General features: G+C 54.6%; 2 protein-coding genes across 5 annotated transcripts in view; both read right to left on the bottom strand.

The window, feature by feature from the left end:
• The window catches only part of LOC144719918 (uncharacterized), a 71,635-nt gene that overhangs the window by 24,896 nt on the left and 24,835 nt on the right, over window positions 1-21,904 (bottom strand). For all 4 annotated transcript variants that reach the window (XR_013585680.1, XR_013585685.1, XR_013585682.1 and 1 more), the window contains exons 4-5: window positions 9,169-9,294; window positions 8,230-8,318 (exon numbers count right to left, since the gene is read on the bottom strand). Coding sequence is in view for 1 of the 4 variants with exons in the window: in XM_078596422.1 (XP_078452548.1) it covers window positions 8,230-8,318; window positions 9,169-9,294 (215 nt within the window). In the remaining 3 variants the exon portion in view is untranslated. The remainder of the gene's footprint in view (window positions 1-8,229; window positions 8,319-9,168; window positions 9,295-21,904) is intronic.
• LOC144723026 (uncharacterized) lies at window positions 2,556-5,657 on the bottom strand. Its single transcript, XM_078601549.1, has 5 exons — window positions 5,587-5,657; window positions 5,259-5,402; window positions 4,813-5,162; window positions 4,121-4,572; window positions 2,556-2,567 (listed from the first exon to the last, which is right to left on the bottom strand). The coding sequence occupies exons 1-5, from the start codon at window positions 5,655-5,657 to the stop codon at window positions 2,556-2,558; spliced, it is 1,029 nt and encodes a 342-aa protein (XP_078457675.1).

Raw genomic sequence — 21,904 nt, 5'->3', positions numbered from 1 at the left:
CCCTGCTGCGTGTGGCAGTGCTACCAAGTGAATCACCTTCACTGCTGCTGCCCCTGCTGCGTGTGGCAGTGCTACCAAGTGAATCACCTTCACTGCTGCTGCCCCTGCTGCGTGTGGCAGTGCTACCAAGTGAATCACCTTCACTGCTGCTGCTGCTACGTGTGGCAGTGCTACCAAGTGAATCACCTTCACTGCTGCACCTGCTGCGTGTGGCAGTGCTACCAAGTGAATCACCTTCACTGCTGCTGCACCTGCTGCGTGTGGCAGTGCTACCAAGTGAATCACCTTCACTGCTGCACCTGCTGCGTGTGGCAGTGCTACCAAGTGAATCGCCTTCACTGCTGCACCTGCTGCGTGTGGCAGTGCTACCAAGTGAATCACCTTCACTGCTGCCCCTGCTGCGTGTGGCAGTGCTACCAAGTGAATCACCTTCACTGCTGCACCTGCTGCGTGTGGCAGTGCTACCAAGTGAATCACCTTCACTGCTGCTGCACCTGCTGCGTGTGGCAGTGCTACCAAGTGAATCACCTTCACTGCTGCACTTGCTGCGTGTGGCAGTGCTACCAAGTGAATCGCCTTCACTGCTGCACCTGCTGCGTGTGGCAGTGCTACCAAGTGAATCACCTTCACTGCTGCCCCTGCTGCGTGTGGCAGTGCTACCAAGTGAATCACCTTCACTGCTGCACCTGCTGCGTGTGGCAGTGCTACCAAGTGAATCACCTTCACTGCTGCACCTGCTGCGTGTGGCAGTGCTACCAAGTGAATCACCTTCACTGCTGCCCCTGCTGCGTGTGGCAGTGCTACCAAGTGAATCACCTTCACTGCTGCACCTGCTGCGTGTGGCAGTGCTACCAAGTGAATCACCTTCACTGCTGCCCCTGCTGCATGTGGCAGTGCTACCAAGTGAATCACCTTCACTGCTGCTGCCCCTGCTGCGTGTGGCAGTGCTACCAAGTGAATCACCTTCACTGCTGCCCCTGCTGCGTGTGGCAGTGCTACCAAGTGAATCGCCTTCACTGCTGCACCTGCTGCGTGTGGCAGTGCTACCAAGTGAATCGTCTTCACTGCTGCCCCTGCTGCGTGTGGCAGTGCTACCAAGTGAATCGACTTCACTGCTGCACCTGCTGCGTGTGGCAGTGCTACCAAGTGAATCGTCTTCACTGCTGCCCCTGCTGCGTGTGGCAGTGCTACCAAGTGAATCGACTTCACTGCTGCACCTGCAGCGTGTGGCAGTGCTACCAAGTGAATCGTCTTCACTGCTGCCCCTGCTGCGTGTGGCAGTGCTACCAAGTGAATCGTCTTCACTGCTGCCCCTGCTGCGTGTGGCAGTGCTACCAAGTGAATCGTCTTCACTGCTGCCCCTGCTGCGTGTGGCAGTGCTACCAAGTGAATTGCCTTCATTGCTGCACCTGCTGCGTGTGGCAGTGCTATCAAGTGAATCGCCTTCACTGCTGCACCTGCTGCGTGTAGCAGTGCTACCAAGTGAATCGCCTTCACTGCTGCAGCTGCTGCATGTGGCAGTGCTACCAAGTGAATCACCTTCACTGCTGCACCTGCTGCGTGTGGCAGTGCTACCAAGTGAATCGCCTTCACTGCTGCAGCTGCTGCATGTGGCAGTGCTACCAAGTGAATCACCTTCACTGCTGCCCCTGCTGCGTGTGGCAGTGCTACCAAGTGAATCACCTTCACTGCTGCACCTGCTGCGTGTGGCAGTGCTACCAAGTGAATCGCCTTCACTGCTGCAGCTGCTGCATGTGGCAGTGCTACCAAGTGAATCACCTTCACTGCTGCACCTGCTGCGTGTGGCAGTGCTACCAAGTGAATCGCCTTCACTGCTGCAGCTGCTGCATGTGGCAGTGCTACCAAGTGAATCACCTTCACTGCTGCACCTGCTGCGTGTGTCATTGCTACCAAGTGAATCGCCTTCACTGCTGCCCCTGCTGCATGTGGCAGTGCTACCAAGTGAATCACCTTCACTGCTGCTGCACCTGCTGCGTGTGTCATTGCTACCAAGTGAATCACCTTCACTGCTGCCCCTGCTGCATGTGGCAGTGCTACCAAGTGAATCACCTTCACTGCTGCTGCCCCTGCTGCGTGTGGCAGTGCTACCAAGTGAATCACCTTCACTGCTGCCCCTGCTGCGTGTGGCAGTGCTACCAAGTGAATCGCCTTCACTGCTGCACCTGCTGCGTGTGGCAGTGCTACCAAGTGAATCGTCTTCACTGCTGCCCCTGCTGCGTGTGGCAGTGCTACCAAGTGAATCGACTTCACTGCTGCACCTGCTGCGTGTGGCAGTGCTACCAAGTGAATCGTCTTCACTGCTGCCCCTGCTGCGTGTGGCAGTGCTACCAAGTGAATCGACTTCACTGCTGCACCTGCAGCGTGTGGCAGTGCTACCAAGTGAATCGTCTTCACTGCTGCCCCTGCTGCGTGTGGCAGTGCTACCAAGTGAATCGTCTTCACTGCTGCCCCTGCTGCGTGTGGCAGTGCTACCAAGTGAATCGTCTTCACTGCTGCCCCTGCTGCGTGTGGCAGTGCTACCAAGTGAATTGCCTTCATTGCTGCACCTGCTGCGTGTGGCAGTGCTATCAAGTGAATCGCCTTCACTGCTGCACCTGCTGCGTGTAGCAGTGCTACCAAGTGAATCGCCTTCACTGCTGCAGCTGCTGCATGTGGCAGTGCTACCAAGTGAATCACCTTCACTGCTGCACCTGCTGCGTGTGGCAGTGCTACCAAGTGAATCGCCTTCACTGCTGCAGCTGCTGCATGTGGCAGTGCTACCAAGTGAATCACCTTCACTGCTGCCCCTGCTGCGTGTGGCAGTGCTACCAAGTGAATCACCTTCACTGCTGCACCTGCTGCGTGTGGCAGTGCTACCAAGTGAATCGCCTTCACTGCTGCAGCTGCTGCATGTGGCAGTGCTACCAAGTGAATCACCTTCACTGCTGCACCTGCTGCGTGTGGCAGTGCTACCAAGTGAATCGCCTTCACTGCTGCAGCTGCTGCATGTGGCAGTGCTACCAAGTGAATCACCTTCACTGCTGCACCTGCTGCGTGTGTCATTGCTACCAAGTGAATCGCCTTCACTGCTGCAGCTGCTGCATGTGGCAGTGCTACCAAGTGAATCACCTTCACTGCTGCCCCTGCTGCGTATGGCAGTGCTACCAAGTGAATCACCTTCACTGCTGCACCTGCTGCGTGTGTCATTGCTACCAAGTGAATCACCTTCACTGCTGCTGCACCTGCTGCGTGTGGCAGTGCTACAAAGTGAATCACCTTCACTGCTGCCCCTGCTGCATGTGGCAGTGCTACCAAGTGAATCGCCTTCACTGCTGCACCTGCTGCATGTGGCAGTGCTACCAAGTGAATCGCCTTCACTGCTGCACCTGCTGCATGTGGCAGTGCTACCAAGTGAATCGCCTTCACTGCTGCTGCTGCTGCATGTGGCAGTGCTACCAAGTGAATCGCCTTCACTGCTGCACCTGCTGCGTGTGGCAGTGCTACCAAGTGAATCGCCTTCACTGCTGCACCTGCTGCGTGTGGCAGTGCTACCAAGTGAATCGCCTTCACTGCTGCACCTGCTGCGTGTGGCAGTGCTACCAAGTGAATCGCCTTCACTGCTGCACCTGCTGCGTGTGGCAGTGCTACCAAGTGAATCACCTTCACTGCTGCACCTGCTGCGTGTGGCAGTGCTACCAAGTGAATCGCCTTCACTGCTGCACCTGCTGCGTGTGGCAGTGCTGCCAAGTGAATCGCCTTCACTGCTGCACCTGCTGCGTGTGGCAGTGCTACCAAGTGAATCACCTTCACTGCTGCACCTGCTGCGTGTGGCAGTGCTACCAAGTGAATCGCCTTCACTGCTGCACCTGCTGCGTGTGGCAGTGCTACCAAGTGAATCGCCTTCACTGCTGCACCTGCTGCGTGTGGCAGTGCTGCCAAGTGAATCGCCTTCACTGCTGCACCTGCTGCGTGTGGCAGTGCTACCAAGTGAATCACCTTCACTGCTGCACCTGCTGCGTGTGGCAGTGCTACCAAGTGAATCGCCTTCACTGCTGCACCTGCTGCGTGTGGCAGTGCTACCAAGTGAATCGCCTTCACTGCTGCACCTGCTGCGTGTGGCAGTGCTACCAAGTGAATCGCCTTCACTGCTGCACCTGCTGCGTGTGGCAGTGCTACCAAGTGAATCGCCTTCACTGCTGCCCCTGCTGCGTGTGGCAGTGCTACCAAGTGAATCGCCTTCACTGCTGCCCCTGCTGCGTGTGGCAGTGCTACCAAGTGAATCACCTTCACTGCTGCCCCTGCTGCGTGTGGCAGTGCTACCAAGTGAATCGCCTTCACTGCTGCACCTGCTGCGTGTGGCAGTGCTACCAAGTGAATCGCCTTCACTGCTGCCCCTGCTGCGTGTGGCAGTGCTACCAAGTGAATCGCCTTCACTGCTGCCCCTGCTGCGTGTGGCAGTGCTACCAAGTGAATCGCCTTCACTGCTGCCCCTGCTGCGTGTGGCAGTGCTACCAAGTGAATCGCCTTCACTGCTGCACCTGCTGCGTGTGGCAGTGCTACCAAGTGAATCGCCTTCACTGCTGCCCCTGCTGCGTGTGGCAGTGCTACCAAGTGAATCACCTTCACTGCTGCCCCTGCTGCGTGTGGCAGTGCTACCAAGTGAATCGCCGTCACTGCTGCCCCTGCTGCGTGTGGCAGTGCTACCAAGTGAATCACCTTCACTGCTGCCCCTGCTGCGTGTGGCAGTGCTACCAAGTGAATCACCTTCACTGCTGCCCCTGCTGCGTGTGGCAGTGCTACCAAGTGAATCACCTTCACTGCTGCCCCTGCTGCGTGTGGCAGTGCTACCAAGTGAATCGCCTTCACTGCTGCCCCTGCTGCGTGTGGCAGTGCTACCAAGTGAATCGCTTTCCCTGCTGCCCCTGCTGCGTGTGGCAGTGCTACCAAGTGAATCACCTTCACTGCTGCCCCTGCTGCGTGTGGCAGTGCTACCAAGTGAATCGCCGTCACTGCTGCCCCTGCTGCGTGTGGCAGTGCTACCAAGTGAATCACCTTCACTGCTGCCCCTGCTGCGTGTGGCAGTGCTACCAAGTGAATCGCCTTCACTGCTGCCCCTGCTGCGTGTGGCAGTGCTGCCAAGTGAATCGCCTTCACTGCTGCCCCTGCTGCGTGTGGCAGTGCTACCAAGTGAATCACATTCACTGCTGCTGCTGCTGCGTGTGGCAGTGCTACCAAGTGAATCGCCTTCACTGCTGCACCTGCTGCGTGTGGCAGTGCTACCAAGTGAATCGCCTTCACTGCTGCCCCTGCTGCGTGTGGCAGTGCTACCAAGTGAATCACCTTCACTGCTGCCCCTGCTGCGTGTGGCAGTGCTACCAAGTGAATCGCCGTCACTGCTGCCCCTGCTGCGTGTGGCAGTGCTACCAAGTGAATCACCTTCACTGCTGCCCCTGCTGCGTGTGGCAGTGCTACCAAGTGAATCACCTTCACTGCTGCCCCTGCTGCGTGTGGCAGTGCTACCAAGTGAATCACCTTCACTGCTGCCCCTGCTGCGTGTGGCAGTGCTACCAAGTGAATCGCCGTCACTGCTGCCGCTGACTTCTGTTCTCCACTGCCGACGACGCTTGGACTCTCGCGGGATTCTGTGACTTGGACATCTACCAAGGAGCCTCAACAAACGTGAACAATCGACAACTCACATTCAACGCCAAATTGCTGTAAACACGTCTGGAGCTTCAAGGATAGATCTGGCTTTGAATAGACGGCGGAGATTAAACATCAGCATCCACGACGCTGAGCTAAAGGAAAACCGCGAGGTTGTAAAAGGCCTCATCAATGCGACCTGCTGCCGAGCCAGACAGGAACCACCAGCATGTCGTGGTGACGATGAGGGTGCAAGGCGCTAATCATCGTGGTGACGATGTGGAGGAGCCGTTTCACGCTCTTGCTGAGAACGATGAACGTGAGCGAGACATGTGGAGACATCCGCTGTGTGTCATGGCTCCTCACACAGAACACAGAACGACTTAATCGAAGCGGCTGGTGACGTCGTCAGCAGTGACGTCAGCGAGGAGATGAACGCAGCCCCACTGGTTGCGCTCCAAGTGGACGAGGCCACGGCTGTCACAGACAAGGCCCAGGCCTCTGTGGTGCTGCGTCGTCGTGGCTACAAGCGCGGTGACGACTTGTGAGCTGGGGGAGGCGTTCTTGGGATCTGGTGACGTCGCTGATGACAGACCAGCACCGGCTATGGCTGGTGATGTTTCCTGAGTGTTGGGGAAACTGCGTTGAAGAGCTGGGAGCTCGGACTGTGACGGCATCAGGTCTTCGCGGGGTGCAGGCCAAGGTGACAGACAAGGTGCCTGAAGCCAGGCTCACCCGTTGCTACGCACACAAGTTGAAGCTGGCGCTCATCTCGCTCTCAGCAAGATGTGCGCCTGAGTGTCAACGTGTTTAAAACAGTCGAGGGGCTTGTGACGTCTTCACTGAGTCGACCACGCGCACCCCACCTCCTGAGTCGACCTCGTGCACCCACCTCCTGAGTCGACCACGTGCACCCCCCTCCTGAGTCGACCACGTGCACCCACCTCCTGAGTCGACCACGTGCACCCACCTCCTGAGTCGACCACGTGCACCCACCTCCTGAGTCGACCACGTGCACCCACCTCCTGAGTCGACCACGTGCACCCCACCTCCTGGGCGACGTCGTGAAGCGACGTTCGCCACGAGCAGCGTCCACCAGATGGAGCTCAGCTTCTAGACTCGTTCTCACGCTCGGCAGCTACCAGTCTGATCTGCGCGACGTGCTCCAGGCGATGGCTGGACAACGACACCCTCATGATGGCCGCCGGACGTGACGTCTGGCCGTCAAAAGCACCAGCCTGCTTCTTCACGGTGGCACACGAGGGCACTTTCAATGAGCCCGATGCGCTCTGCCGCGTGCTGCAGAACAAAGTAGTGCACACGGATTCTGCTGTGAGCGAATCCGCGACACGATGGGAGTTGTGGGACGCCAGAGACAAGAATTTGGCAGCTTCTGTGATCGATTGGAGCAGAAATGCGTCGCACGTGGCCTGACAGACATTGCCCCAAGTCAACAGCCAATCAGAGATGAGAGGAACAGAATGTTTGATGACATCGTGGACAACATCAGTGCTCACGTGAGAGCGAGGTTTGATCATTCCGGTGAGCTAACTTTCCTCGGTTTGGTTGATTGCACGAAATTTCATGAAATGTCGCGACATTTGGATGACACCAAACTGCAGGGCCAATCACAATGTGCAGGAACTTTGACTTTGTTAGACTCAAGGCTGACCTTGTCGGAGTGGATAGTTCACAAATGGTGAGGAACGAAGCAAACCACCCGGACGGCTCCTCAGCTTTGTGGCCCACAATGATCTGATGCCGACGGCTCGCGAGGCGGCAGAGTCACTCAGCTGCTGCTGCTGGCAGCGCTCACTGCGCCAGCTGCAACAGCGGCCGCTGGAGGTCGTGGTTCTCTGCTGTGAAACGACTCAAAACAGTCGGCATCGGACTGACCAAGGACGACTTTCATCCCTGGCAATCACCTCGACTGAGACGGAGAGACTTTAACAACTCAAAGAGAACAAAGAGGACTTCTACAACAAAGTCACGGACATCTTTGTCCAGAAGGAGTGGCGAGTGACTTCATCTACAAGTGAAGGTCAGACCACGCAACATCCATTATCATTTGTGCTGAATGAGTACGAATGGTGGAACTGCATTCGCCTATAAAACGTGAATTGTTGACGTAACTCACCTGTGTGTGTGAGTGTGTTGTAAACAATGCCGACGTGAAGTATGTGACATGCAGACGCCTAAACAACAGCCATTGTGCAACCTGCCAATTGAATGGTGAATGTAGCAACCTCTACCGCCATCATCATCTACTACTCACCATCATCTACTACTCACCATCATCTACTACTCACCCCGCGTCTCCCCGCGTCTCCCCGCGTCTCCCCGCGTCTCCCCGCGTCTCCCCGCGTCTCCCCGCGTCTCCCCGCGTCTCCCCGCGTCTCCCCGTGTGTCCCCGCGTCTCCCCGTGTGTCCCCGTGTCTCCCCGTGTGTCCCCGTGTCACCCCGTGTGTCCCCGTGTCTCCCCACGTCTCCCCACGTCTCCCAACATCTCCCCGTGTCTCCCCGTGTGTCCCCGTGTCTCCCCACGTCTCCCCGTGTCTCCCCGTGTCTCCCCGCGTGTCCCCGTACCGGCTCAGTCTTGCTGCGCTCCCACAGCGGCTGGTGCTTCAGGATGTCCAGGAGATGTTTGATGGTGCCGCACTGACCCACAGCACGGCCTGACACAACCACAACAACAACCACCACGTCAACAACCACAACAACAACCACATCAACAACCACATCAACAACCACAACAACAACCACCACGTCAACAACCACGTCAACAACCACAACAACCACATCAACAACCACGCAACCACAAACACCACCAACACCAACCACCACCTCCACTAACACCAACACCACTAAGCACCAAAGACAAAGATCCCCGTGAAGCCTTAACAGACTGTAGGGGCAAGTGCTGTTAGCGAGTAGCACCTATGAAGGCCGGCACGGCACACGAGGGGGTGGGTGGCCAGCACCACGCCCGACCACCTTTGTCTCCCCAGTGGCGATGTTTACACACCGCACCGGCTACTCAGTTGAGGCTGAGTAGACCTAGGGGAGGCCCAGGAACGGTTCAGATAATCGTCACTGGGTACTGGCCGTGAGCGGGAATCGAACTCAGGTCGCCGGGTCCGTAGCGCAGCGTGGCGCTAACCACTACACCACCACTCCCCACAGCACCACCACAACAACCACCACCACTCTCTACTCTACACTACCACCACTACCACCACTCTCTACTCTACACTACCACCACTACCACCACTCTCTACTCTACACTACCACCACTACCACCACTCTCTACTCAACTCTACCACCACTCTCTACTCTACACTACCACCACTACCACCACTCTCCACTCTACTCTACCACCACCCTCTACTCTACACTACCACCACTACCACCACTCTCTACTCAACTCTACCACCACTCTCTACTCTACACTACCACCACTACCACCACTCTCTACTCTACTCTACCACCACTACCACCACTCTCTACTCGCTCCGTGCTGCTCACCCAGTGCTGGGCTCAAGTCCGTGTAGTTCAGCAGAACGCCCACAGTGCCGTAGATGGGTCTGAAGTTTGCGTCGGGCACCGGGGAGTCCTTGTCAGACAGAGACGTGAGAGCCTGGGCCAGCAGCTCTGTGTGGAGACAGAGACACACGCAGACGTGGGGACACAGATACACTCACACACAGACACACCCACTCGTAGACACACGGACATGAGAGCACCACGTGTGGAGGCAGGCCGCTGTGTACGTGCCTGTAGGTGCCTGTGTGTGTCTGCACATGCGTGTGCGTTGCGTGTGCGTGCGTGTTTGTGCGCGTGAGTGTGGCGTCTGTGTAAGCTGACCACCCGTCTGCTTGCGTTGCAGCTGAGACTGATGTCGATGTGAAATATGCTCTACGTGTGAGCTGTGTGTGGTGTTTGTGTGAGCTGTGAGTGAGAGTGAGCTATGTGTGTGAGTGAGCTGTGTGTGAGAGTGAGCTGTGTGTGAGAGTGAGCTGTGTGTGAGAGTGAGCTATGTGTGAGAGTGAGCTGTGAGTGAGAGTGAGCTGTGTGTGAGAGTGAGCTATGTGTGAGAGTGAGCTGTGAGTGAGAGTGAGCTGTGTGTGAGAGTGAGCTGTGTGTGAGAGTGAGCTATGTGTGAGAGTGAGCTGTGAGTGAGAGTGAGCTGTGAGTGAGAGTGAGCTGTGAGTGAGAGTGAGCTATGTGTGTGAGTGAGCTGTGTGTGAGAGTGAGCTGTGTGTGAGAGTGAGCTGTGTGTGAGAGTGAGCTATGTGTGAGAGTGAGCTGTGAGTGAGAGTGAGCTGTGTGTGAGAGTGAGCTATGTGTGAGAGTGAGCTGTGAGTGAGAGTGAGCTATGTGTGAGAGTGAGCTATGTGTGTGAGTGAGCTGTGTGTGAGAGTGAGCTGTGTGTGAGAGTGAGCTGTGTGTGAGAGTGAGCTATGTGTGAGAGTGAGCTGTGAGTGAGAGTGAGCTGTGAGTGAGAGTGAGCTGTGAGTGAGCTGTGAGTGAGAGTGAGCTGTGTGTGAGAGTGAGCTGTGAGTGAGAGTGAGCTGTGAGTGAGAGTGAGCTGTGAGTGAGAGTGAGCTGTGAGTGAGAGTGAGCTGTGTGTGAGAGTGAGCTGTGAGTGAGAGTGAGCTGTGTGTGAGAGTGAGCTGTGTGTGAGAGTGAGCTGTGTGTGAGAGTGAGCTGTGAGTGAGAGTGAGCTGTGAGTGAGAGTGAGCTGTGAGTGAGAGTGAGCTGTGAGTGAGAGTGAGCTGTGAGTGAGAGTGAGCTGTGAGTGAGGGTGAGCTGTGTGTGAGAGTGAGCTGTGTGTGAGAGTGAGCTGTGTGTGAGAGTGAGCTGTGAGTGAGAGTGAGCTGTGAGTGAGCTGTGAGTGAGAGTGAGCTGTGTGTGAGAGTGAGCTGTGTGTGAGAGTGAGCTGTGTGTGAGAGTGAGCTGTGAGTGAGAGTGAGCTGTGTGTGAGAGTGAGCTGTGCGTGAGAGTGAGCTGTGTGTGAGTGAGCTGTGAGTGAGCTGTGAGTGAGAGTGAGCTATGAGTGAGAGTGAGCTGTGTGTGTGAGTGAGCTGTGTGTGAGAGTGAGCTGTGTGTGAGAGTGAGCTGTGTGTGAGAGTGAGCTATGTGTGAGAGTGAGCTGTGAGTGAGAGTGAGCTGTGTGTGAGAGTGAGCTATGTGTGAGAGTGAGCTGTGAGTGAGAGTGAGCTATGTGTGAGAGTGAGCTATGTGTGTGAGTGAGCTGTGTGTGAGAGTGAGCTGTGTGTGAGAGTGAGCTGTGTGTGAGAGTGAGCTATGTGTGAGAGTGAGCTGTGAGTGAGAGTGAGCTGTGAGTGAGAGTGAGCTGTGAGTGAGCTGTGAGTGAGAGTGAGCTGTGTGTGAGAGTGAGCTGTGAGTGAGAGTGAGCTGTGAGTGAGAGTGAGCTGTGAGTGAGAGTGAGCTGTGAGTGAGAGTGAGCTGTGTGTGAGAGTGAGCTGTGAGTGAGAGTGAGCTGTGTGTGAGAGTGAGCTGTGTGTGAGAGTGAGCTGTGTGTGAGAGTGAGCTGTGAGTGAGAGTGAGCTGTGAGTGAGAGTGAGCTGTGAGTGAGAGTGAGCTGTGAGTGAGAGTGAGCTGTGAGTGAGGGTGAGCTGTGTGTGAGAGTGAGCTGTGTGTGAGAGTGAGCTGTGTGTGAGAGTGAGCTGTGAGTGAGAGTGAGCTGTGAGTGAGCTGTGAGTGAGAGTGAGCTGTGTGTGAGAGTGAGCTGTGTGTGAGAGTGAGCTGTGTGTGAGAGTGAGCTGTGTGTGAGAGTGAGCAGTGAGTGAGAGTGAGCTGTGTGTGAGAGTGAGCTGTGCGTGAGAGTGAGCTGTGTGTGAGTGAGCTGTGAGTGAGCTGTGAGTGAGAGTGAGCTATGAGTGAGAGTGAGCTGTGTGTGAGAGTGAGCTGTGAGAGTGAGCTGTGAATGAGCTGTGAGTGAGAGTGCGCTGTGTATAAGAGTGAGCTGTGTGTGAGAGTGAGCTGTGTGTGTGAGTGAGCTGTGTGTGAGAGTGAGCTGTGAGTGAGAGTGAGCTGTGTGTGAGAGTGAGCTGTGTGTGAGAGTGAGCTGTGTGTGAGAATGAGCTGTGTGTGAGAGTGAGCTGTGAGTGAGAGTGAGCTGTGAGTGAGAGTGAGCTGTGAGTGAGAGTGAGCTGTGTGTGAGAGTGAGCTGTGTGTGAGAGTGAGCTGTGAGTGAGAGTGAGCTGTGAGTGAGAGTGAGCTGTGCGTGAGAGTGAGCTGCGAGTGAGAGTGAGCTGTGTGTGTGAGTGAGCTGTGAGTGAGAGTGAGCTGTGTGTGAGAGTGAGCTGTGAGTGAGAGTGAGCTGTGTGTGAGAGTGAGCTGCGAGTGAGCTGTGTGTGAGAGTGAGCTGTGAGTGAGAGTGAGCTGTGAGTGAGAGTGAGCTGTGTGTGAGAGTGAGCTGTGAGTGAGAGTGAGCTGCGAGTGAGAGTGAGCTGTGTGTGAGAGTGAGCTGTGTGTGAGAGTGAGCTGCGAGTGAGAGTGAGCTGTGTGTGAGAGTGAGCTGCGAGTGAGAGTGAGCTGTGTGTGAGAGTGAGCTGTGTGAGTGAGTGAGCTGTGAGTGAGAGTGAGCTGTGTGTGAGAGTGAGCTGTGAGTGAGAGTGAGCTGTGAGTGAGAGTGAGCTGTGAGTGAGAGTGAGCTGTGTGTGAGAGTGAGCTGTGAGTGAGAGTGAGCTGTGAGTGAGAGTGAGCTGTGAGTGAGAGTGAGCTGTGAGTGAGAGTGAGCTGTGTGTGTGAGTGAGCTGTGAGTGAGAGTGAGCTGTGAGTGAGAGTGAGCTGTGAGTGAGAGTGAGCTGTGAGTGAGAGTGAGCTGTGAGTGAAAGTGAGCTGTGTGTGAGAGTGAGCTGTGAGTGAGAGTGAGCTGTGAGTGAGAGTGAGCTGTGAGTGAGAGTGAGCTGTGAGTGAGAGTGAGCTGTGAGTGAGAGTGAGCTGTGTGTGTGAGTGAGCTGTGTGTGAGAGTGAGCTATGAGTGAGCTGTGGTGAGAGTGAGCTGTGAGTGAGCTGTGTGTGAGAGTGAGCTTTGAGTGAGCTGTGTGTGAGAGTGAGCTGTGAGTGAGCTGTGTGTGAGAGTGAGCTGTGAGTGAGCTGTGTGTGAGAGTGAGCTGTGTGTGAGAGTGAGCTGTGAGTGAGCTGTGTGTGAGAGTGAGCTGTGAGTGAGCTTTGTGTGAGAGTGAGCTGTGAGTGAGAGTGAGCTGTGTGTGAAAGTGAGCTGTGTGTGAGAGTGAGCTGTGTGTGAGAGTGAGCTGTGTGTGAGAGTGAGCTGTGAGTGAGAGTGAGCTGTGAGTGAGAGTGAGCTGTGAGTGAGAGTGAGCTGTGAGTGAGCTGTGTGTGAGTGAGCTATGAGTGAGCTGTGAGTGAGAGTGAGCTGTGAGTGAGAGTGAGCTGTGTGAGAGTGAGCTGTGAGTGAGCTGTGTGTGAGAGTGAGCTGTGAGTGAGCTGTGTGTTTGAGTGAGCTGTGAGTGAGCTATGAGTGAGCTGTGAGTGAGAGTGAGCTGTGAGTGAGAGTGAGCTGTGAGTGAAAGTGAGCTGTGTATGAGAGTGAGCTGTGTGTGAGAGTGAGCTGTGAGTGAGCTGTGTGTGAGCTGTGAGTGAGAGTGAGCTGTGTGTGAGAGTGAGCTGTGAGTGAGAGTGAGCTGTGAGTGAGAGTGAGCTGTGTGTGAGAGTGAGCTGTGTGTGAGAGTGAGTTGTGAGTGAGAGTGAGCTGTGAGTGAGAGTGAGCTGTGTGTGAGAGTGAGCTGTGTGTGAGAGTGAGCTGTGTGTGAGAGTGAGCTGTGAGTGAGAGTGAGCTGTGTGTGAGAGTGAGCTGTGAGTGAGAGTGAGCTGTGAGTGAGAGTGAGCTGTGAGTGAGAGTGAGCTGTGAGTGAGAGTGAGCTGTGTGTGAGAATGAGCTGTGTGTGAGAGTGAGCTGTGAGTGAGAGTGAGCTGTGAGTGAGAGTGAGCTGTGAGTGAGAGTGAGCTGTGTGTGAGAGTGAGCTGTGAGTGAGAGTGAGCTGTGTGTGAGAGTGAGCTGTGTGTGAGAGTGAGCTGTGTGTGAGAGTGAGCTGTGAGTGAGAGTGAGCTGTGAGTGAGAGTGAGCTGTGAGTGAGAGTGAGCTGTGAGTGAGAGTGAGCTGTGAGTGAGAGTGAGCTGTGAGTGAGGGTGAGCTGTGTGTGAGAGTGAGCTGTGTGTGAGAGTGAGCTGTGTGTGAGAGTGAGCTGTGTGTGAGAGTGAGCTGTGAGTGAGAGTGAGCTGTGAGTGAGAGTGAGCTGTGAGTGAGAGTGAGCTGTGTGTGAGGGTGAGCTGTGTGTGAGAGTGAGCTGTGCGTGAGAGTGAGCTGTGTGTGAGTGAGCTGTGAGTGAGCTGTGAGTGAGAGTGAGCTATGAGTGAGAGTGAGCTGTGTGTGAGAGTGAGCTGTGAGAGTGAGCTGTGAATGAGCTGTGAGTGAGAGTGCGCTGTGTATAAGAGTGAGCTGTGTGTGAGAGTGAGCTGTATGTGTGAGTGAGCTGTGTGTGAGAGTGAGCTGTGAGTGAGAGTGAGCTGTGTGTGAGAGTGAGCTGTGTGTGAGAGTGAGCTGTGAGTGAGAGTGAGCTGTGAGTGAGAGTGAGCTGTGAGTGAGAGTGAGCTGTGTGTGAGAGTGAGCTGTGTGTGAGAGTGAGCTGTGAGTGAGAGTGAGCTGTGAGTGAGAGTGAGCTGTGCGTGAGAGTGAGCTGTGTGTGAGTGAGCTGTGAGTGAGCTGTGAGTGAGAGTGAGCTGTGTGTGAGAGTGAGCTGTGTGTGAGAGTGAGCTGTGAGTGAGAGTGAGCTATGAGTGAGAGAGAGCTGTGTGTGAGAGTGAGCTGTGAGAGTGAGCTGTGAATGAGCTGTGAGTGAGAGTGCGCTGTGTATAAGAGTGAGCTGTGTGTGAGAGTGAGCTGTGTGTGTGAGTGAGCTGTGTGTGAGAGTGAGCTATGAGTGAGAGTGAGCTGTGAGTGAGAGTGAGCTATGAGTGAGCTGTGAGTGAGAGTGAGCTGCGAGTGAGAGTGAGCTGTGTGTGAGAGTGAGCTGTGAGTTACAGTGAGCTATGAGTGAGAGTGAGCTGTGAGTGAGAGTGAGCTATGAGTGAGAGTGAGCTGTGTGTGAGAGTGAGCTGTGAGTGAGAGTGAGCTATGAGTGAGAGTGAGCTGTGAGTGTGAGTGAGCTGTGAGTGAGAGTGAGCTGTGTGTAAGAGTGAGCTGTGAGTGTGAGTGAGCTGTGAGTGAGAGTGAGCTGTGTGTGTGAGTGAGCTGTGAGTGAGAGTGAGCTGCGAGTGAGAGTGAGCTGTGTGTGAGAGTGAGCTGTGAGAGTGAGCTGTGTGTGAGAGTGAGCTATGAGTGAGAGTGAGCTGTGAGTGAGAGTGAGCTGTGTGTGTGAGTGAGCTGTGAGTGAGAGTGAGCTGTGAGTGAGTGAGCTGTGAGTGAGAGTGAGCTATGAGTGAGAGTGAGCTGCGAGTGAGAGTGAGCTGTGAGTGAGAGTGAGCTGTGAGTGAGAGTGAGCTGTGAGTGAGAGTGAGCTGTGAGTGAGAGTGAGCTGTGAGTGAGAGTGAGCTGTGAGTGAGAGTGAGCTGTGAGTGTGAGTGAGCTGTGAGTGAGAGTGAGCTGTGTGCGTGAGTGAGCTGTGAGTGAGAGTGAGCTGTGTGTGTGAGTGAGCTGTGTGTGTGAGTGAGCTGTGAGTGAGAGTGAGCTGTGAGTGAGAGTGAGCTGTGAGTGAGAGTGAGCTGTGAGTGAGAGTGAGCTGTGTGTGAGAGTGAGCTGTGTGTGAGTGAGCTGTGAGTGAGCTGTGAGTGAGAGTGAGGTATGAGTGAGAGTGAGCTGTGAGTGAAAGTGAGCTGTGTGTGTGAGTGAGCTGTGTGTGAGAGTGAGCTATGAGTGAGAGTGAGCTGTGAGTGAGAGTGAGCTATGAGTGAGAGTGAGCTATGAGTGAGCTATGAGTGAGAGTGAGCTGTGAGTGAGAGTGAGCTGTGTGTGTGAGTGAGCTATGAGTGAGCTGTGGTGAGAGTGAGCTGTGAGTGAGCTGTGTGTGAGAGTGAGCTTTGAGTGAGCTGTGTGTGAGAGTGAGCTGTGAGTGAGCTGTGTGTGAGAGTGAGCTGTGAGTGAGAGTGAGCTGTGTGTGAGAGTGAGCTGTGTGTGAGAGTGAGCTGTGAGTGAGCTGTGTGTGAGAGTGAGCTGTGAGTGAGAGTAAGCTGTGAGTGAGAGTGAGCTGTGAGTGAGAGTGAGCTGTGAGTGAGAGTGAGCTGTGTGTGAGTGAGCTATGAATGAGCTGTGAGTGAGAGTGAGCTGTGAGTGAGAGTGAGCTGTGAGTGAGAGTGAGCTGTGTGTGAGAGTGAGCTGGGAGTGAGCTGTGTGAGAGTGAGCTATGCGTGAGCTGTGTGTGAGAGTGAGCTGTGTGTTTGAGTGAGCTGTGAGTGAGCTATGAGTGAGCTGTGAGTGAGAGTGAGCTGTGAGTGAGAGTGAGCTGTGAGTGAAAGTGAGCTGTGTGTGTGAGTGAGCTGTGTGTGAGAGTGAGCTGTGTGTGAGAGTGAGCTGTGAGGGAGAGTGAGCTGTGTGTGAGAGTGAGCTGTGAGTGAGCTGTGTGTGAGCTGTGAGTGAGAGTGAGCTGTGTGTGAGAGTGAGCTGTGAGTGAGAGTGAGCTGTGAGTGAGAGTGAGCTGTGTGTGAAAGTGAGCTGTGAGTGAGAGTGAGCTGTGAGTGAGAGTGAGCTGTGAGTGAGAGTGGGCTGTGTGTGAGGGTGAGCTGTGTGTGAGAGTGAGCTGTGCGTGAGAGTGAGCTGTGTGTGAGTGAGCTGTGAGTGAGCTGTGAGTGAGAGTGAGCTATGAGTGAGAGTGAGCTGTGTGTGAGAGTGAGCTGTGAGAGTGAGCTGTGAATGAGCTGTGAGTGAGAGTGCGCTGTGTATAAGAGTGAGCTGTGTGTGAGAGTGAGCTGTGTGTGTGAGTGAGCTGTGTGTGAGAGTGAGCTGTGAGTGAGAGTGAGCTGTGTGTGAGAGTGAGCTGTGTGTGAGAGTGAGCTGTGTGTGAGAGTGAGCTGTGTGTGAGAGTGAGCTGTGAGTGAGAGTGAGCTGTGAGTGAGAGTGAGCTGTGAGTGAGAGTGAGCTGTGTGTGAGAGTGAGCTGTGTGTGAGAGTGAGCTGTGAGTGAGAGTGAGCTGTGAGTGAGAGTGAGCTGTGCGTGAGAGTGAGCTGTGTGTGAGTGAGCTGTGAGTGAGCTGTGAGTGAGAGTGAGCTGTGAGTGAGAGTGAGCTGTGAGTGAGAGTGAGCTGTGTGTGAGAGTGAGCTGTGTGTGAGAGTGAGCTGTGAGTGAGAGTGAGCTATGAGTGAGAGTGAGCTGTGTGTGAGAGTGAGCTGTGAGAGTGAGCTGTGAATGAGCTGTGAGTGAGAGTGCGCTGTGTATAAGAGTGAGCTGTGTGTGAGAGTGAGCTGTGTGTGTGAGTGAGCTGTGTGTGAGAGTGAGCTATGAGTGAGAGTGAGCTGTGAGTGAGAGTGAGCTATGAGTGAGCTGTGAGTGAGAGTGAGCTGCGAGTGAGAGTGAGCTGTGTGTGAGAGTGAGCTGTGAGTTACAGTGAGCTATGAGTGAGAGTGAGCTATGAGTGAGAGTGAGCTGTGTGTGAGAGTGAGCTGTGAGTGAGAGTGAGCTATGAGTGAGAGTGAGCTGTGAGTGTGAGTGAGCTGTGAGTGAGAGTGAGCTGTGTGTAAGAGTGAGCTGTGAGTGTGAGTGAGCTGTGAGTGAGAGTGAGCTGTGTGTGTGAGTGAGCTGTGAGTGAGAGTGAGCTGCGAGTGAGAGTGAGCTGTGTGTGAGAGTGAGCTGTGAGTGAGAGTGAGCTGTGTGTGAGAGTGAGCTATGAGTGAGAGTGAGCTGTGAGTGAGAGTGAGCTGTGTGTGTGAGTGAGTTGTGAGTGAGAGTGAGCTGTGAGTGAGTGAGCTGTGAGTGAGAGTGAGCTATGAGTGAGAGTGAGCTGCGAGTGAGAGTGAGCTGTGAGTGAGAGTGAGCTGTGAGTGAGAGTGAGCTGTGAGTGAGAGTGAGCTGTGAGTGAGAGTGAGCTGTGAGTGAGAGTGAGCTGTGAGTGAGAGTGAGCTGTGAGTGTGAGTGAGCTGTGAGTGAGAGTGAGCTGTGTGCGTGAGTGAGCTGTGAGTGAGAGTGAGCTGTGTGTGTGAGTGAGCTGTGTGTGTGAGTGAGCTGTGAGTGAGAGTGAGCTGTGAGTGAGAGTGAGCTGTGAGTGAGAGTGAGCTGTGAGTGAGAGTGAGCTGTGTGTGAGAGTGAGCTGTGTGTGAGTGAGCTGTGAGTGAGCTGTGAGTGAGAGTGAGGTATGAGTGAGAGTGAGCTGTGAGTGAAAGTGAGCTGTGTGTGTGAGTGAGCTGTGTGTGAGAGTGAGCTATGAGTGAGAGTGAGCTGTGAGTGAGAGTGAGCTATGAGTGAGAGTGAGCTATGAGTGAGCTATGAGTGAGAGTGAGCTGTGAGTGAGAGTGAGCTGTGTGTGTGAGTGAGCTATGAGTGAGCTGTGGTGAGAGTGAGCTGTGAGTGAGCTGTGTGTGAGAGTGAGCTTTGAGTGAGCTGTGTGTGAGAGTGAGCTGTGAGTGAGCTGTGTGTGAGAGTGAGCTGTGAGTGAGAGTGAGCTGTGTGTGAGAGTGAGCTGTGTGTGAGAGTGAGCTGTGAGTGAGCTGTGTGTGAGAGTGAGCTGTGAGTGAGCTGTGTGTGAGAGTGAGCTGTGTGTGAGAGTGAGCTGTGAGTGAGAGTAAGCTGTGAGTGAGCTGTGTGTGAGAGTGAGCTGTGTGTGAGAGTGAGCTGTGAGTGAGAGTAAGCTGTGAGTGAGAGTGAGCTGTGAGTGAGAGTGAGCTGTGAGTGAGAGTGAGCTGTGTGTGAGTGAGCTATGAGTGAGCTGTGAGTGAGAGTGAGCTGTGAGTGAGAGTGAGCTGTGAGTGAGAGTGAGCTGTGTGTGAGAGTGAGCTGGGAGTGAGCTGTGTGAGAGTGAGCTGTGAGTGAGCTGTGTGTGAGAGTGAGCTGTGAGTGAGAGTGAGCTATGCGTGAGCTGTGTGTGAGAGTGAGCTGTGTGTTTGAGTGAGCTGTGAGTGAGCTATGAGTGAGCTGTGAGTGAGAGTGAGCTGTGAGTGAGAGTGAGCTGTGAGTGAAAGTGAGCTGTGTGTGTGAGTGAGCTGTGTGTGAGAGTGAGCTGTGTGTGAGAGTGAGCTGTGAGGGAGAGTGAGCTGTGTGTGAGAGTGAGCTGTGAGTGAGCTGTGTGTGAGCTGTGAGTGAGAGTGAGCTGTGTGTGAGAGTGAGCTGTGAGTGAGAGTGAGCTGTGAGTGAGAGTGAGCTGTGTGTGTGAGTGAGCTTTGTGTGAGAGTGAGCTGTGTGTGAGAGTGAGCTGTGAGTGAGCTGTGTGTGAGCTGTGAGTGAGAGTGAGCTGTGAGTGAGAGTGAGCTGTGAGTGAGAGTGAGCTGTGTGTGAGAGTGAGCTGTGTGTGTGAGTGAGCTTTGTGTGAGAGTGAGCTGTGTGTGAGAGTGAGCTGTGAGTGAGCTGTGTGTGAGCTGTGAGTGAGAGTGAGCTGTGAGTGAGAGTGAGCTGTGAGTGAGAGTGAGCTGTGTGAGTGAGTGAGCTGTGTGAGTGAGCTATGTGTGAGAGTGAGCTGTGAGTGAGAGTGAGCTGTGTGTGAGAGTGAGCTGTGTGTGAGAGTGAGCTGTGTGTGTGAGTGAGCTGTGAGTGAGCTGTGTGTGTGAGTGAGCTGTGAGTGAGAGTGAGCTGTGTGTGAGAGTGAGCTGCGAGTGAGAGTGAGCTGTGTGTGAGAGTGAGCTGCGAGTGAGAGTGAGCTGTGTGTGAGAGTGAGTGAGAGTGAGCTGTGAGTGAGAGTGAGCTGTGTGTGAGAGTGAGCTGTGAGTGAGAGTGAGCTGTGAGTGAGAGTGAGCTGTGTGTGAGAGTGAGCTGCGAGTGAGAGTGAGCTGTGTGTGTGAGTGAGCTGTGTGTGAGAGTGAGCTGTGAGTGAGAGTGAGCTGTGTGTGAGCGTGAGCTGCGAGTGAGAGTGAGCTGTGAGTGAGAGTGAGCTGTGTGTGAGAGTGAGCTGTGAGTGAGAGTGAGCTGCGAATGAGAGTGAGCTGTGTGTGAGAGTGAGCTGTGTGTGAGAGTGAGCTGCGAGTGAGAGTGAGCTGTGTGTGAGAGTGAGCTGTGTGTGAGAGTGAGCTGTGTGTGAGAGTGAGCTGTGAGTGAGCTGTGTGTGAGAGTGAGCTTTGAGTGAGCTGTGTGTGAGAGTGAGCTGTGAGTGAGCTGTGTGTGAGAGTGAGCTGTGAGTGAGAGTGAGCTGTGTGTGAGAGTGAGCTGTGTGTGAGAGTGAGCTGTGAGTGAGCTGTGTGTGAGAGTGAGCTGTGAGTGAGCTGTGTGTGAGAGTGAGCTGTGTGTGAGAGTGAGCTGTGAGTGAGAGTAAGCTGTGAGTGAGAGTGAGCTGTGAGTGAGAGTGAGCTGTGAGTGAGAGTGAGCTGTGTGTGAGTGAGCTATGAGTGAGCTGTGAGTGAGAGTGAGCTGTGAGTGAGAGTGAGCTGTGAGTGAGCTGTGTGTGAGAGTGAGCTGTGTGTGAGAGTGAGCTGTGAGTGAGAGTAAGCTGTGAGTGAGAGTGAGCTGTGAGTGAGAGTGAGCTGTGAGTGAGAGTGAGCTGTGTGTGAGTGAGCTATGAGTGAGCTGTGAGTGAGAGTGAGCTGTGAGTGAGAGTAAGCTGTGAGTGAGCTGTGTGTGAGAGTGAGCTGTGTGTGAGAGTGAGCTGTGAGTGAGAGTAAGCTGTGAGTGAGAGTGAGCTGTGAGTGAGAGTGAGCTGTGAGTGAGAGTGAGCTGTGTGTGAGTGAGCTATGAGTGAGCTGTGAGTGAGAGTGAGCTGTGAGTGAGAGTGAGCTGTGAGTGAGAGTGAGCTGTGTGTGAGAGTGAGCTGGGAGTGAGCTGTGTGAGAGTGAGCTGTGAGTGAGCTGTGTGTGAGAGTGAGCTGTGAGTGAGAGTGAGCTATGCGTGAGCTGTGTGTGAGAGTGAGCTGTGTGTTTGAGTGAGCTGTGAGTGAGCTATGAGTGAGCTGTGAGTGAGAGTGAGCTGTGAGTGAGAGTGAGCTGTGAGTGAAAGTGAGCTGTGTGTGTGAGTGAGCTGTGTGTGAGAGTGAGCTGTGTGTGAGAGTGAGCTGTGAGGGAGAGTGAGCTGTGTGTGAGAGTGAGCTGTGAGTGAGCTGTGTGTGAGCTGTGAGTGAGAGTGAGCTGTGTGTGAGAGTGAGCTGTGAGTGAGAGTGAGCTGTGAGTGAGAGTGAGCTGTGTGTGTGAGTGAGCTTTGTGTGAGAGTGAGCTGTGTGTGAGAGTGAGCTGTGAGTGAGCTGTGTGTGAGCTGTGAGTGAGAGTGAGCTGTGAGTGAGAGTGAGCTGTGAGTGAGAGTGAGCTGTGTGTGAGAGTGAGCTGTGTGTGTGAGTGAGCTTTGTGTGAGAGTGAGCTGTGTGTGAGAGTGAGCTGTGAGTGAGCTGTGTGTGAGCTGTGAGTGAGAGTGAGCTGTGAGTGAGAGTGAGCTGTGAGTGAGAGTGAGCTGTGTGAGTGAGTGAGCTGTGTGAGTGAGCTATGTGTGAGAGTGAGCTGTGAGTGAGAGTGAGCTGTGTGTGAGAGTGAGCTGTGTGTGAGAGTGAGCTGTGTGTGTGAGTGAGCTGTGAGTGAGCTGTGTGTGTGAGTGAGCTGTGAGTGAGAGTGAGCTGTGTGTGAGAGTGAGCTGCGAGTGAGAGTGAGCTGTGTGTGAGAGTGAGCTGCGAGTGAGAGTGAGCTGTGTGTGAGAGTGAGTGAGAGTGAGCTGTGAGTGAGAGTGAGCTGTGTGTGAGAGTGAGCTGTGAGTGAGAGTGAGCTGTGAGTGAGAGTGAGCTGTGTGTGAGAGTGAGCTGCGAGTGAGAGTGAGCTGTGTGTGTGAGTGAGCTGTGTGTGAGAGTGAGCTGTGAGTGAGAGTGAGCTGTGTGTGAGCGTGAGCTGCGAGTGAGAGTGAGCTGTGAGTGAGAGTGAGCTGTGTGTGAGAGTGAGCTGTGAGTGAGAGTGAGCTGCGAATGAGAGTGAGCTGTGTGTGAGAATGAGCTGTGTGTGAGAGTGAGCTGCGAGTGAGAGTGAGCTGTGTGTGAGAGTGAGCTGTGTGTGAGAGTGAGCTGTGTGTGAGAGTGAGCTGTGAGTGAGAGTGAGCTGCGAGTGAGAGTGAGCTGTGTGTGAGAGTGAGCTGTGTGAGTGAGTGAGCTGTGAGTGAGAGTGAGCTGTGTGTGAG

The sequence above is a fragment of the Lampetra planeri genome, chromosome 1 (genome assembly GCF_965212315.1).
Source record: "Lampetra planeri chromosome 1, kcLamPlan1.2.h2, whole genome shotgun sequence".
Classification (NCBI taxonomy): Eukaryota; Metazoa; Chordata; class Hyperoartia; order Petromyzontiformes; family Petromyzontidae; genus Lampetra; species Lampetra planeri.
This window is presented reverse-complemented; position numbering and strand designations above follow the sequence as displayed.